The following is a 14,290-nucleotide window of genomic DNA, read 5'->3' on the forward strand; positions in this document are numbered from 1 at the left end:
GTTGAGCTCATTGGTACATATTGCTAGTGCACAAGTTGAGCTCATTGGTACATATTGCTAGTGCACAAGTTGAGCTCATTGGTACATATTGCTATGAGTCTTAGTCACTGTTCTGTGGTGAAGAGACAACTGGACTTGCTTCCAGTTTTGTATGATGATCATGTCTGGGACATGGGAACAAGCAGGCAGGCATAGGCAGCAGTGGGGAAGGAGGTGAGGACTTAGAGCCACAGACAGGAGGTAGAGAGAGACCCTGGGCTTGCTGTGGTTTTTGAAATTTCAAAGTCCACTCCACGGTGTCACACCACCTCCAGTGAGGCCACATCTCCTACTTCTTCCCAAAACAAGTTCCAGAGCTGGGGACCAAATGTTCAAGTCCATGAGTTTGTGTGTTCTGTTCTCGTCCAGCCAAGCACATGGTGGGAATGCTTTAAACCCAGTCCGACTTGCAGTAATATATTACATCACTGTCCCCAGTGTAATAGCATCTGTCTTGAAGGGATTTCTACTATGATGCCGAAATCTGCCTCCTTTGAAAAATGAGCAGCTCCTCCCCACCTTCCCTCCCAGCCCATGGCAACTTCCGTCTCGGCCTGTTCTTCCCCGAGCCTGTGTAGGTTTCCTGTGGGAGTGAGACCTACAGCGCTTGTCAGTCCATGCCTGCCGTGTCTTTAGCCATGTGTCTCAGGTACACGACACTAAGTTTCAGTGCCAGACTTTGTTTTCACACATTGCATGTATCAGCACATTTAAATGATGAAAGGAATCTAAGAAGCCTAATGGGCTGTGCACACATCTCTCCTCCATGGTGTTGCTTTAAGGAGTAACATTCGAATACCCACCTCCTGTAGTGCCATCTGAGTGCCCACCTCCTGTAGTGAGAGGTGAAGCATCTCTGTTCCCACTAAGCCCTAGGTGTGCCTGTGTAATAATAAAGTCAGCACCTTGATGGTGCTGAATCCCTCTGAGGCTGTGATACTCAGTCTTCTGCCCTCTTATTTAACATCTGTCTATAAAGTTTCTGGAAACATTGTATTTAGATTTACCAAGTTAGGGAATTTACATGATCCATTTCTTTTGCTTAATGTGTGAGTCATCTAGGTTGTGTATTTTATTCAGTTAGTCTGGTACATGCTCATACACGTGTTCCATAGTCTGCATGTGAAAGATTTTCTGGGAAATAATAGGACTGAGAAGAGAACTGACATGTCACAAGGTACACCTAGATGTTTCTGTATTTGTTCCATAATGCCCGACCCTGGGCACCCCAGTGGCCTCTCTACTGCTGCGTGTATCGTGGCTGAAGACACTTGGTACAGCATTTTAACTGTGTAGGTTGAGCCTCACTAGGGAATGTTGTGTCCCTCCCTGGTTTAGCAGCGTGCACTCCTTCCTTGGGGGACGGCCTTATGTTTCCATGTCCTCGAAAGTTAACTTGCCATTTTCTTTTCCATAAGTTGTTAAATACCCTGATTATTTGCCTTGTTTTGTTTTTTATTAGTATATATTAATTATACAAATTAATGAGCTTTCAGGACGTTTCCATCTATGCATACAATATACTTTTAGCATATCCATTACTATTACTCTTATCTGCCCTCTTTCTTTCTTTCTTTCTTTCTTTCTTTCTTTCTTTCTTTCTTTCTTTCTTCTTTTTTAGAAAGCAAGCTTTTATTATGAAAAACAATGTGATCTATGAAACTGATACACTGGTATCTTTGTAATAGAATAGCATAGCAGATGCCTTAAATAATTTACAAAGAGAAGACACTGCTTTCGAACAGTGTTCCCCTCCCTGCACCACAGTGCCCCCTCGTGGAGCTTTGAGTCTGCAAATATCTCCTCTCTTCCTGTGGGGGCCTGGGGGTGAGGAGCAGTGGTGAAAGCGAGTCCTCCTGAATCTCTGCCCTAGGAATACAGGGCGAGGGTTCATGGGATGACTCCTGCCAGGCCTTGGTTCTGGTTTCCAGACTCAGAACTGTCTACCATCTTCTGGTACATTCCTAATATGGATGGACAACTATGAGGCTGGAGAGCCAGGTGAGTGTGCCAGAGTCCAAGAGTCCCCTGGGGGAACATGGGCAGTTCCCACCACCTCTTCAAGGTCTTCCAAAATAACTCTCAGGCTGTGGCCAGTGGTTACCAGTGGGCCCAGATATGGCTGAAGTAGAAGGGTTCTGGACCCCACGTTAGTCAAGTCCTTGTTAGCAGTGGCCTGGGGATGCTGATAAACCCAATGCCACCTCCAGGAAGTTCATGGGTTGGGTGGCATGGACATCCTGATGGCTTGGTGGCTAGACAGAGCCGGCTTCCTGTAGGATACTTGCTGTCCTCATTCACGGATAAGGGAGACGGTCATGTCACCCTCTCTTCAGCCTTCATGGCACTGTCCAGATGGATTCCAGCTCCCACAGGCTCTAGGTCACTGTCAGACTCCCTGGGAGAGCAGAGAGGATCTGTAGAGGGCTCTGGAGGGCAGCCTCTCTCCTTAGCTGCTGATGACAATGGGCTTGTGGAGCCATCTGCCCAGAGAGGCGAGGGTGTCCCCCACTGAAGCATTCCAGTTGGCCCTGCATAGCCAAGTGTTTTTTCTGGCTCAAACTGGGTGGTGGCGACCATCTGTCTTTCTGGGCTCCTCGCTTCCTCCTCACTTGCACCTGTGTCTCCATTAGCCACTTGGTGCCACTGACAGGACTCCTGGATCCTCTGGGACATAGCACCGAAGGCACTTTTGGCTGAGCGAGCTGCAGCCTGAAGACCTTGCTGCTCTGGCTCTGGACTTTCCAGGCCTATCCAGGAGGGGCCATTTCCGAGGTCCAGGCTGACCGCTCTTAGTGGCAGCCTCCTTTAGAATGGTCTGCACTGGGAGCCCAAGGGACCGGTCTCCAGGTGACCCCCAGCAGATCGGGTCACCTCCTCTAGCTGTTCCTCCTTTAGGAGTAACCGTCTGTGCACAGAGGTCTCCATGCCCTGCCACGGAGACATAATATGCTTGGTCCAGTTTCCGCTGCCTGCTAGATCCTCCCTGCTTGATACCCGGACCCAAAGATCGACCTTATCTCCTCTTTCTGTTTCCTCGCTTCATATACTCAATAATCTACTAGAGGTCTCACATGGCTGGGATTTCAGGCTGTGCCACTGGGCCCAGTTCACATGAAAGTCTTTTAAAAATCACTATGATACTGCGACTTTACACACTTTTGGTTTCTTATTTGTGTTTCAAAGCATTTTTGAAAATGTGATTGAAACTAAGTACTTTAATATTGGGATGCTTAAAAAGAAACTAAAAATGTCTTAAATCTTTGATAACATGAAAATGGTCGTGTTAGCCACTGGAATATCTCAGGTCATCCATGTACTATTTAGTAGAGAAATACCACAGTTAAGGAGCTTGTATGCTGGTTGTGTGCTCTTGTAGGAGAAGAATGTGTACGGGAAATAGAAATTTTACAACAGTTCTAATTTTTGCTTCTACTGTAGTAGTTGGGATATCCATAGTGTGAGCATGTGCACAGCACAGGGCAGCTGATGGGACACAGCCTCTTTCTGGCCCCTTGTTTCCTGATGTGTCTGGTTACTGAGTGATTAGCTATTTGGGTTTCCTTTTGTAATTTGATGTTGTCTTTTTTGACAGGTGGCAATTTGTACCACACTGAGGTCTCACTCTTCGGAGAACCTACGGAGTTTGAGTATTTGCGAAAAGTGCTGTTTGAATACATGATGGGTCGCGAGACTAAGGTACAGCTCCCACCTCGTGACTTCTACGAGATTGCTTTTAACACACACACACTGATAGTATATGCACCAGGAGGTCGTATGGGCAGACTGTGTTCACAAAAATGAACGTGTGTGTGTGTGTGTGTGTGTTTATTTCAGATCTTAAAAGTAGGAGAAACAATTGTATTTTAAGGAGGTTTAGGGCCCTGCAGATAGATAGCACTGTGAATCATCATTCTATCTCCATGACAGTGACTGCTAAGAAACATTGAGGGATAATTTAATCTGTTACAAGTCGTTTCTACATATGCTGGATATTGATCATGTTTAAATTTCCATGCTAGGCAAGTAGGCGCTGTTGGTCAGCTTGTTCTCTGGAACACAGCTCCTACATAAGGCTCTTGACACAGAGTTGTACTCTACTATACGTGTCTTCTACAGCTTGACTTGTTGTTTATTTAAACCTTAAGTTAGACATCTGGTGAATATATCTTGAATGGAATGAGCGTGGTTAGGGAAGTTCATGAACTTTTTTATCAGTAAAAATTTCCACTGCAATCAGTTTCTGCTTTTGATACTTGTAGACGATGTGGGATTTACATCGTCTGTGTCATGACTGTGAATGGGATATGACCTTTGTGTGAGTTAGAGAGATGCTAATCCAGACAGTGATTTGGAAAATACATATAAAACCAAAGAGAGCAAGGGTATAGATAAGGACATAAAGATAGTATTACAGCTTTGTGGGATACATAGAGAAGCGCCAGTATATATCTTAGTATATATAGACATTAAGGAGGTTTTTGTTGGTTGTTTTTTTTTTTTTTTTTTTTTTTTTTTTAACATCAAACAAGTTTAGGGAGGTGTTATACACACACACACACACACTCCCTTGGTTTGGTTTTGGACTTTTGAGGCAACATCTTGCTGTGTGATGACCTGCTTTGCCTCCCAGGAGCTGGGATTATAGGCATACACCCCCATGTCTGCATCAGACCCTTCCAGTTATGGTAAAGTAATCAACCGTGAGCATGTGTCACAGAGCGGGGTCTGTTGGTTCATTGTGGCCCAGTGCCTTTGCTTGGTTAATCTCTCCTCATAAAGCAGAGGCACTGACTGACTGTTCTCATGCTGTGCTCTCACAGGGGCTAAAGCAGCCTGGATTGGCAGCTTGGTGGATGGGTAACATTTTGTGCATATGCACTAGGTGGAAGGCTGAGCTCTCAGGACTGTAGACACTTTAGACTCTAATGTTGTGGTTCAAGTGTTGTGCCTAACAGACTGTGGCCTTCCTGAATCTAACATGCTCGCTGCAGCCTGTTGCTCCTGGGAAGTGTAGTGCTTGGGAAATGTGGTTTCCAAGTTTGAGCCTCTGGAAGAGAGACACAGCCCAAGCCAAATATAACCTTGTCCTCTGTGAGCCTTCATTCACTTGGGGTCACAGCTTGGAAAGCCGCTGCCTCAGTGACACAGCTCTTCATCCCCCTTTGTCTGTGTTTGTTGTGATTATCTGGCTAAGGATGAACAGTTTGTGAGTCTTCATCACATTTCACATGTAAACTTTGAAACTGGTGCTTAGTCTACTGTCATTCATCGCTGTATGGACTGTCATAATAGATGGTGATGTGACCGCCAGTGCTGATGCTGACTGGAATTGAACAGTGCGTAGTTCTTAGTTAAGCAGGCTGTGGAGCAGAGTGCAGGGTAAGGACATAAGGCTTCACTTGTGGAGGGTCAAGGTGGACCGGGCTCAAAGCAAGGGGAGAAGTAGGTTTTGATAGGGAGTCCTCAGCACTTGTGCAAGATGGGCAGCAGCTAAGTGTGAAGGCCCAAGAAAGCCATGTGTGAGCTCCCTGAGTCCCAGGAGTCTGGTCCAGCTGAACTCTACCTGTGAAGTCCAAGAGTTCCCAGCTAGGACCACACAGTCTTGAAGGCTAGAGGATCTGAAGTACTTCCAGAATTTTGCCTGTGTGTATGTATCACAGAGAAGATAGTTCTGAAATGTCCAACAAGAATAGAGCTGGTTTTAGGTGCATCTGTTGTGGTTTGCTTTAACAAAGAACTCAGAAGTGGCGAGCAGCCTGCGGAGGAAGGACTTGGCCAAGCTGTGCTGCCCGCTTGCATCGGCAGTCCCCTTGAGTCACCACCTGCTTCTCTTCACCTGCTTTGGCTGCAGCATCCTTTCTGAGGCAGGTGCTTGGAGGAGGCTGCACATGCTCTGTGCACATGCTCTTACTGTATGGAGCTACTTCAGCCCTGCTTTCTTCCTCTTCATGGGCTTTGGTCCTCTGCTTCCTCATTGATACTGAAATCCAGTCTGTCTTCCATTTTGCTCTGTAAGTGTCATTGAAGAGGCATCTCCTGAGGAGACATGAGCTGAAGAGCCTGCTTATAAAGCCGGTGGCTCATTTGAACTTTGCCTTCCTAACTAACTAGGACCTGAGGATGTGGTTTGGAGAGAAGACAGTCTGATTTCTTTCCACAGTGTAGCAAGAGCCCGGGCTTCTGGCAAGCTGGAGGCCTTATTGGTTGTCAGGTATGGATTCTGGGCCACTGATGAACTTAGGGTGGATTTTCCATTAAGTGTTGTCTGTAAGTGGGAAGAGACAGCTCGTCACAGTTCACGGTTGTGTCTTTGTAAACATGTTTGAACATGCCTGTGTGGTTTCAGAATGAAAGCTTTGATGCGCATGATACTGAAAATAAGGAAATGTTCCATATAACTGAACCTTTGAATTTTAGATTTTTGGAACCTGGAGGGGAGGGGAATCTTAATAGTAATACAGAAGAAGTCCTCTCTGTGTAAAAAGAAAATATTGAAATAGTTTCTACTTCTTACTTCTTTTTGCCAGTTCATGACACATATACCTGATCTCTATACTCAAGTTTAACACACTAGCTTGTGTTCTGTCTGTTAATATAATTTAAGGAGGTGTTGTCAACACCTCTGGGATTCTCCAAGAATGTGGTTGTTTTAAATGGCATTTAAAAAATATCTTTAAAGCCATTAAAATGGCAAAACCAAAACCAAGAAAGATGTCTGAAACTAAAGTCATTGTATGTGGGGTTTGCAGCTGAAAACAGTCTCAGTTGAGCTGGTTGAGCTACTGTTAGGAATATAATATGCCTCGGCTCTCTACAGGTAATAGGAATTTAAAAATGTTAGTTTCTTCCCTTTTTGTTATTAATTAAATTTTTTCTGGTGATATGAATATAGTTCCAAAATTTTGGGTTGATAATATTGTGCTGATTTTTTTCCTACAACTTTTCCCAGAGCCCCACTGCTGCCACCAAACACACAGGCCTACACACAGAGTTCATGTAGCCATGGGCACTGGTTCCCTCTTCTGGGATGCTCTACCATGTTCTCTAGGAGTCCCCAGGAGAGAGTACCCCCTGACCTGAGATGTAAGCACTAAGCTCATTACCATTCTCATCTCATGTTGACATCTTCTCTCCTCTCTGTTTGCCTAACCACATCTCATCTTGATACACAATAGGGAGTTTTCAACCTTTGAGGAGAATTTTTCAGGAGCTTTTGGGGTGACGGTCTGACTTACGGTATATTTATTCTGATCTGCACAGTTTATGATCTTGTTTTGCAAACTCCCATGTGTAATGTTTTGATTCATCATGTGTTCTACCAAACACAACATCTGTGTTCCTTTAATATGTAATTTATATTAGGCTGACGTGCTGCATGTCTTGAAAAGTAACTTCTGAGCATGTTCATGTCCATGCAGTAGCCCATGTCTACGAGACATATGATGTGACTTAGTTAGAGCCTCTAATCCCAGTTACCTAGAGCATCTGTTTTGGCAATGTATCCTGTAGGTTACTGCAAATATAAGGCCGTTCAGATGAATTCGTGATGAAGTTTCATCTTAATGAGATAAAAAATTAACAGTTAGATCTTTATTCAGCTTCATGCTATTGGAAATACATTATCTGAAGTAATTCAAAGGTAGACCTTGTAAGAAGCCCTCTTAAATTGAGACGCTAGTGCTGGTCTTTACTTCCTTGACTGACACCTTCACATCATACTTCTTTGTCCGTGACTTCCATTGAGAGCACTAAGGAATCCTCCAGAACATGTCAGAATGCTGTGAAACTTGTTTGCCTCGTCCTCTGCCAATGATCCCTTTCCTGTTGCTTCTAGACCATGGCCAAAGTTATAACCACTGTCCTGAAATTCCCTGATGATCAGGCTCAGAAAATTTTGGAGAGAGAAGATGCTCGTCTGATGGTAAGTTCCAGAAGTCAGCTGTAGGGAGACAGCTTTCTTACAGTTTATAGTCTGCCTCGTTTGTGGAGCCCTTCTCTTTGTAAAAGAATTGCAAGTTTGTGAATGTCTTTTGTACCACGACTAAGCAGTGGCAGCGGTTAATCCCAGGCAGGTTTGGTGGGGACTCTCAAGGGAAAGAGTTCTTAGTGGGACAGTTGATGCCACACTTGTGGTGTGGGGGTTCCCAGAGCTTGAGTAAAGCAGCATTCATCCTAGGAAGGGGTGAAGCGTGTGTCATGGCCCTTGGCTTGCTGAATACATTCAGTCTGCAGCCATCTGCTCCTGGAGTTGTTAAAGAGAATGTAGGAAATTTGAAGCTATGAAGAATATGGAAGTGTTACTTGTAGGGATAAATGGTAACTCCCATTTAATGATATGTGAATGACAGGTAGGCCCAGCAGACCATTGGAATGATGAAATAGACATGTAGGAAATGTGAAGTAATGTATGGGCATGAAGTGGGGTACACCCTGTAAGTTGAAAACTAATCAAATTGATCTTTTTATCAGTCTAGAGAGTCTTGGTGTTTGTAGAGTGACTCAGGGTCCTTTCCTGTGTCTGTAAGAGAATTTCATTTATAAAGTAGAATGTAATTGGCTGAAATTGGAATCAAGAGAGTCTTTTGTTATAGAGAAGCCTGTTCTTAATTTTTCCTAAAAGCGCACTTTCTCACTGAAGTGCTACAGACCCTGGGATCCTAAACCCACATGTCTGCTGCCCGTGACTGCCCGGGTTTGTTTTCCTTGCTTACTTGCTCGCTGTGCTCACTCGTCCTCCATGTTGTCTGTTGCTCCCGTGCTTTGTGGTACTGGAGACTGAAACCCAGAGCCTTATGTGTGCTGGAGCCCTGGCCACCGAGCTATGTCCCCAGCCTCATGTGTAATTGGGATTGGTCCCTGACAGACCATGGTGGCTTTGTTGGTCTCGCTCGTTTCCCCTAAGTTAATAAATCATGAGCACCTTATAGCACTTGAGATGAAGGCTTCCACCCAACCCTGAGACTTAGCAGACCCTGGCATGTAGCAAGATGTCTGCCAGGTGGGCCTGGAGAACAAATGCAAATACAAATGATGCTTAATGAAAACAACGCATATGCTAATATGTTTTTAATTGAGAAAGTGGTTTGGCTGACATTGTTAGAATAAGAAATGACAGATCGCTTTCTAAAATGTTATAAACAATTCAGGAAAATGACTTAGGAAATCTTCCATAATCTTCAACATGAGACCGTTGGCTCCATGCCAAGGTTATGACTGTCAGTTGTGTGGCAGGCCAGGGGACATGCCTGTGATCCCAGCACTTAGAAGTTGGAGCAGAAGAAGCCCCGTTCAGCGTTGTTGTGGGTCACATAAAGCACTGACTAGTTCCACTAGACTCCTCTTTACTCAATTCTCTAAGTGGCTCTTAACCTTAGAGGGATAGACACGGGACGTCCACATTCCTGTCTTGTGCGCTTCTGCAGAGTCTCTTGCAAAATACTAACCTTACGATGCTGTGTGTATTGAAACATTTTCCTAGTTTGTTTTCATTGTGCTCCTTTTTACTAACTTCATTGTGTACACACACACACACACACACACACACACACACACTTCGAGGCTTGTCATGCCATCCAGAAATGAGCTCAGCTCTGGTTAACAGCCTTTGCTGTCATACTGCCATTGCAAAGCAAACCATGACGTGAGTTAATGATGGTGGATGGTGACCTTCTGAAACTCGGGTGTGGGATTTACTTAAGAAACTTGCTACAGTAAAATGCACTGACATCAACTTCCTTTGCATTAGAATTGCAACATGGCGCATCATTCCTGCAGCTGCTCCTGACAGTCTGTTGAATTATGAGGGAATTATTCAGTGATAAAATTGACACCTTTTAGGAATGAGAATTCAATATACAGGTGTATTGCATATATGAATTTCAAATTCATTGACTTCTAAAAATTCATGGGGGTAAGCTGAAATTATGTAAATCAAATTTTAATGTGTATGGTAATGAAATTACAACAAAAGTCACTTCATAATATAGACACTGTAATTTACTTGGCAGTTAAATGCACCTTTCAGCATTTAAACCTTTAAATGAACATTGAAAGTAAGAACCTAGGATGGGGGGAGTATTAATACTCCTTATGCTTTGCACGATGACCCTGAATTTGAAATGACTTAGGTACCGTCTGTAGTTCTGTCCGCTTCATATGCACACTGTAACCGCTGCACTACTTGTCTGAAAACTAACCCAATAAGCTTTTCCTCTTGGCTTTGTAGTTCACCTCAGCTCGCAGTGGCATCTTCTGATACCCGTCAGTCAGGCTGTGCTTAGTAAGCATGTGGTGAGTGGACAGCCATGTTTGTATCTTTGGTACAGAGATCACGTGTATTGTAATGCCAGCAACCATTTTGCTGGGATTATTTTGTTCTTTTTAATGAACATGATTATGACATTGGGTTCATGTAGTTGCTTTCTGTTGATTCTGTGAAGTAGACTGATACGTAGACTAACAGCCACCAAGAATGGCTACAGATGACGATGGAGAGATGAAGGGTACTTGTGGGTGCAAGTGAGGATGTGCTGTGCTGTGCTGTGCTGTGCTTCAGATTCAAGTGAAGAGAGCCCAAGTTCTGCAAAGCCTAATGAGAATGCTAGGTTGAAAGAAAAAAAAGAGAGAGAGAACTAATAAAGTTGATTAAAACTAAACACAGTTTTATTGCATCCCAAGATCACACAGCTCACTTGAAGACAGCGTGTATGTATGTTCTGTGAGTGTTCCTCAGCAGCCTGGTTTAATTGAATATGGCTGTCTCTGGTGACCATTTATTACAGTGAAATGTAATTGTCTAAAATGTTTCCCACCGTTTACTGGTCCTCAACATTTAAGGATTCCCAGACTCACACAGTAATCGTTGTCATTAGCTTGATTGAACATTGCCATAAACACTTGGTGTGCACATTTACCTTAAACTTGCTGTAATTCCCATGAATCACAGCTAAGTTGAATCTCAGTGACTAACATCTGATTATACTTGATGATAATGGATTGTGAGCTACCATGTGGGCATTGGGACCCGAACTCAGATCCTTTGCAAGAGTGCAAGAGTGGCCAGTGCTCTTAAGCAGCCTCTGTTTTTGTTTGTTTTTAAATTTTGTTTGCCTTTAAAAAAAAAAACCCGCCTACATTGAGTCTCCTTTTGATTTTCACATTGTATCATTTAATTTGCTTGCGAGGTTATCTGGAGCTGAGTCGTTCCAGTGTGCTCCACGGGGCTGGTTTCATTAGTTTGCTTTAATAGTAAGCGATGAGACCTGGCCAGCAGTGAGTCCTGAGAGCTGTACCACATGGCAGTGCTGCAGAGAGCTGCTCTCTTACACTGGGAACATGTGCTCAGCATCTCTGTTGACTGATTGCTTGTCCATTTGACTTCTGGTTTGAAACCTAAGCTTTGCAAAAATAACTGAATGAATGCCCACATCTGCCATCACTTTTACGTTTCTAACATTTTGTGAAAGTCTCTCCCTGTTGTTACTCTTGGTTTCTCTCTATGTATCTCCCATTTGTGAAACATTGGCAGTTACCTGTAAACATCATGCTTACAGCAAGCATTTGACGGGGCAGACATAAGTGGATAGTGAGTGCATCTAAACAGTAGGATTACCACACTTGGTAAACTCACTAGCTAGAGAACACTTGTTATTTGATACTATACGTAATAAATGTTCAACTTTCCCATTTTTCAAATGAAACCTCTTGTAAATATTTAAGATCTCAGGATCCACAGAGAGCACACACAACACTGAGTGGTCACGCTCTTGGGTCCCTGGTCTTTGCTTTCATAGCACTGGTTTGTGAGCTTGGTTGAGCTGACTTTTGTTTCCTAAGTGGGTACAAGCCAAGGTTTCAAAATAATAATTGAAAAGAAGCAACCTTATCAGAAGGTTTTTGTTTTTTTGTTTTTTCCATTTTCTCCATCAGGTTCCCAGGGCCAACATGATTGTTGGGCCAGCTTTGTAAATACTCAGAATGCCTAACATGTCCCCAGCTGAGTGTCAATGGGCAGTGTGACTTCTCTTAAACTACTCAGATCTGAGTCCCTGCATTTAGCAATCGAATCCAGGAAACTCTTAGGGAAAGTCTGGGTTTGCCTCAGGGTTTCAGTTTTAGTGAACTTGCAGTGAGCTTAGCCTCTCACACCCCAGTGCATTTGTCTGGCTTGGAGCATTCCAGAGTGTAGCAAACCCACTGCATAGCGGGACACGGCCTTCCCTGTAAGTCCTGTCTGAAAGCTGCCCTTGGTGGGAGTGCCCACACAGCACAGGCTGTGCCAGGGCTGAGCAGCACTGTCTTCTGGGATTGCTGACAATCAATCATTTGATTGACAGTTTAAGTCATTCCAAGCAGTGGTTTCTAGAATATTCCAACAGGAATCAGCATTTGAAATGTTTACTTTTTTTACTGTCATCCCTAGAGTGTTAATTTACCTTATCTTGAAGAAACAAAACAAATCTCACACAAGCTGGCATAGGAGCTTGCTTATTTGTTTCCTTATTTCACCCTAGTGTCCTTTTTTCTTCCTTTTAGTCATGGCTCCGAACCTCATCTTGAAGAAATGGAGAGAGAGAGGCTGAGCAGCTGCTGCCTGGGAAGCTGTCCACCTGTTGGGTTTTTAGAGAATGGCACTGTCATTACAGACCATTGGTGTAGCTTCAAGGCAGATGCTACTCTGGCCTCAGATACATTGCTGTGGAAGCAGGCGCTCTTGGTGGGGAGATGGTGGCGGGTTTGTCCTTTTTTATTCAGTTTTTTCTTGGGAAGTTTTCTGTGGTTTAAAGGCTGTTCTGACTGGCCCCACCTGGCTTGGCTCTTCAGTGTCTTTTTCTTGTGTTCTCCCTCCCTTTAAAGAACTGTCCATCTTCCTTATTTATTTTAGGGTGGTTTCTTTTTCTTCCTAAAGACTTGTGCAATACATTTTGAGGTGAAACTTAGTGAATTTTTTCTGATAAATTAGAGATTTTAATTGACTGTTTCACAGAATGATTTTTTGAATATTTGCTAAAGCCTAATTCTTTATGCTATGATAAGTCCCAAATGGCAGTACCTCATGTTTACCTAGCTTTTGGACTTATATTATTTTTCAGAGGAAAAAAATACTACTGTAAATTGTAAATAGTATATAATCCTATTGTCTGCAGCTCTGTGACTGTTGGCCATGTCATCTCAGAGGATCAGATAAATAAAGTTTATTTCCTATATAATAGTTTTCATTGTGCTTCTTTTTAAGTTGAAATCACTTCAAGATGGTTAAGCGCCCATGTTTCAGTTCAGGTTGGTAATGTAGTGAGGGCTGTCAGGCCAGCTAACTGCTGATCACTAGGACAGATGTGCGCATGTATGTTCAAAGCTACACGAGCAATGAGGAGGATATGGACACACACACACACCCATGTGTTCCAGGAGGGTTTCTGCTCTGGGAGTCACTGATTGTTCTTAAGCCTAATGAGAGAGAAGTTTCTGGACAGGAAGCTGTGAGAACTGCTCAGAAGGGTCCACACACTCCTCACATCCGGGGGAACATGGTTCTCAGACTCTTAGATCTGTAAAACCTCTGCACGGGATGGAACGTTGGTTATCCAGCCAGCCTGCCAGCCTCCTGGGGTTTCCTGTGCTGTGAGGGAGGGGCCACCCACACCCTACAACTGTAGCTCCCTTCTTGTCTTTTATGCCTCTTCCCAGGGTAGGAGTTTGGCTTCTTAGTGCTTTCCAACAACTTCCTGTAATTTCTCCTTAACCCCTTATGCAGATACCCCAGTGTAAGAGAGCGGGGTCAGTTGGCAAAGGTTTTCTCTAAAGGGCCAGTTAGCGAGCATATTTGGTCATAGAGGCCATGTGCTTTTGTTGTAGTCAGAGCAACTATAGACAATTCTTAAGTGAGTGAACATAGTGTGTTTCAATAAAACTTTATTTGTATTAAATATTTCATGTTCGTATACATGTACACATGTGTTTGGATGCTGTCCACCTTCCCAGTCCCTTTCCCTCCCAACTTCATGTGCTCTCTTTTAAAGTCATTACTCATTTAATACCCACTTAGTTCATTAGTGCTGCCTGCATGTACATGGGTGTGGGGCCGTCCACTGGAGCATGGGCAGCCTCTCAGGACCCCTTCCCCAGTACCCATCAACTGCCAGTAGCTCTTCAGAAATGGAACTTCATGGACCCCTCCCATAATGCTGGGGTCTTGGCTGGCTTGATCTTGTACAAGCCTTATGCTTACAGCCCCAGGCTTTGTGAGTTT

General features: G+C 43.8%; 1 protein-coding gene and 1 pseudogene across 11 annotated transcripts in view; one reads left to right on the forward strand and one right to left on the reverse strand.

Moving 5' to 3' along the window:
• Golga4 (golgin A4) overlaps positions 1 to 13,252 on the forward strand; it is an 80,168-nt gene extending 66,916 nt beyond the window's left edge. For 7 of the 11 annotated variants that reach the window (XM_029481999.1, XM_029482002.1, XM_029482000.1 and 4 more), the window contains 4 exons: positions 3,635 to 3,738; positions 7,877 to 7,963; positions 10,268 to 10,332; positions 12,577 to 13,252. In XM_029481999.1, the coding sequence (XP_029337859.1) occupies positions 3,635 to 3,738; positions 7,877 to 7,963; positions 10,268 to 10,297 (221 nt within the window). In that variant the 3' untranslated portion in view covers positions 10,298 to 10,332; positions 12,577 to 13,252. The remainder of the gene's footprint in view (positions 1 to 3,634; positions 3,739 to 7,876; positions 7,964 to 10,267; positions 10,333 to 12,576) is intronic. The other 4 variants (XM_029482001.1, XM_029482003.1, XM_021171270.2 and 1 more) reach the window with 1 other exon arrangement.
• Positions 2,333 to 2,985, reverse strand: LOC110301049 (annotated as a pseudogene).
• Positions 13,253 to 14,290: the final 1,038 nt, after the last annotated feature.

The sequence above is a fragment of the Mus caroli genome, chromosome 9 (assembly GCF_900094665.2).
Source record: "Mus caroli chromosome 9, CAROLI_EIJ_v1.1, whole genome shotgun sequence".
Lineage (NCBI taxonomy): Eukaryota > Metazoa > Chordata > Mammalia > Rodentia > Muridae > Mus > Mus caroli.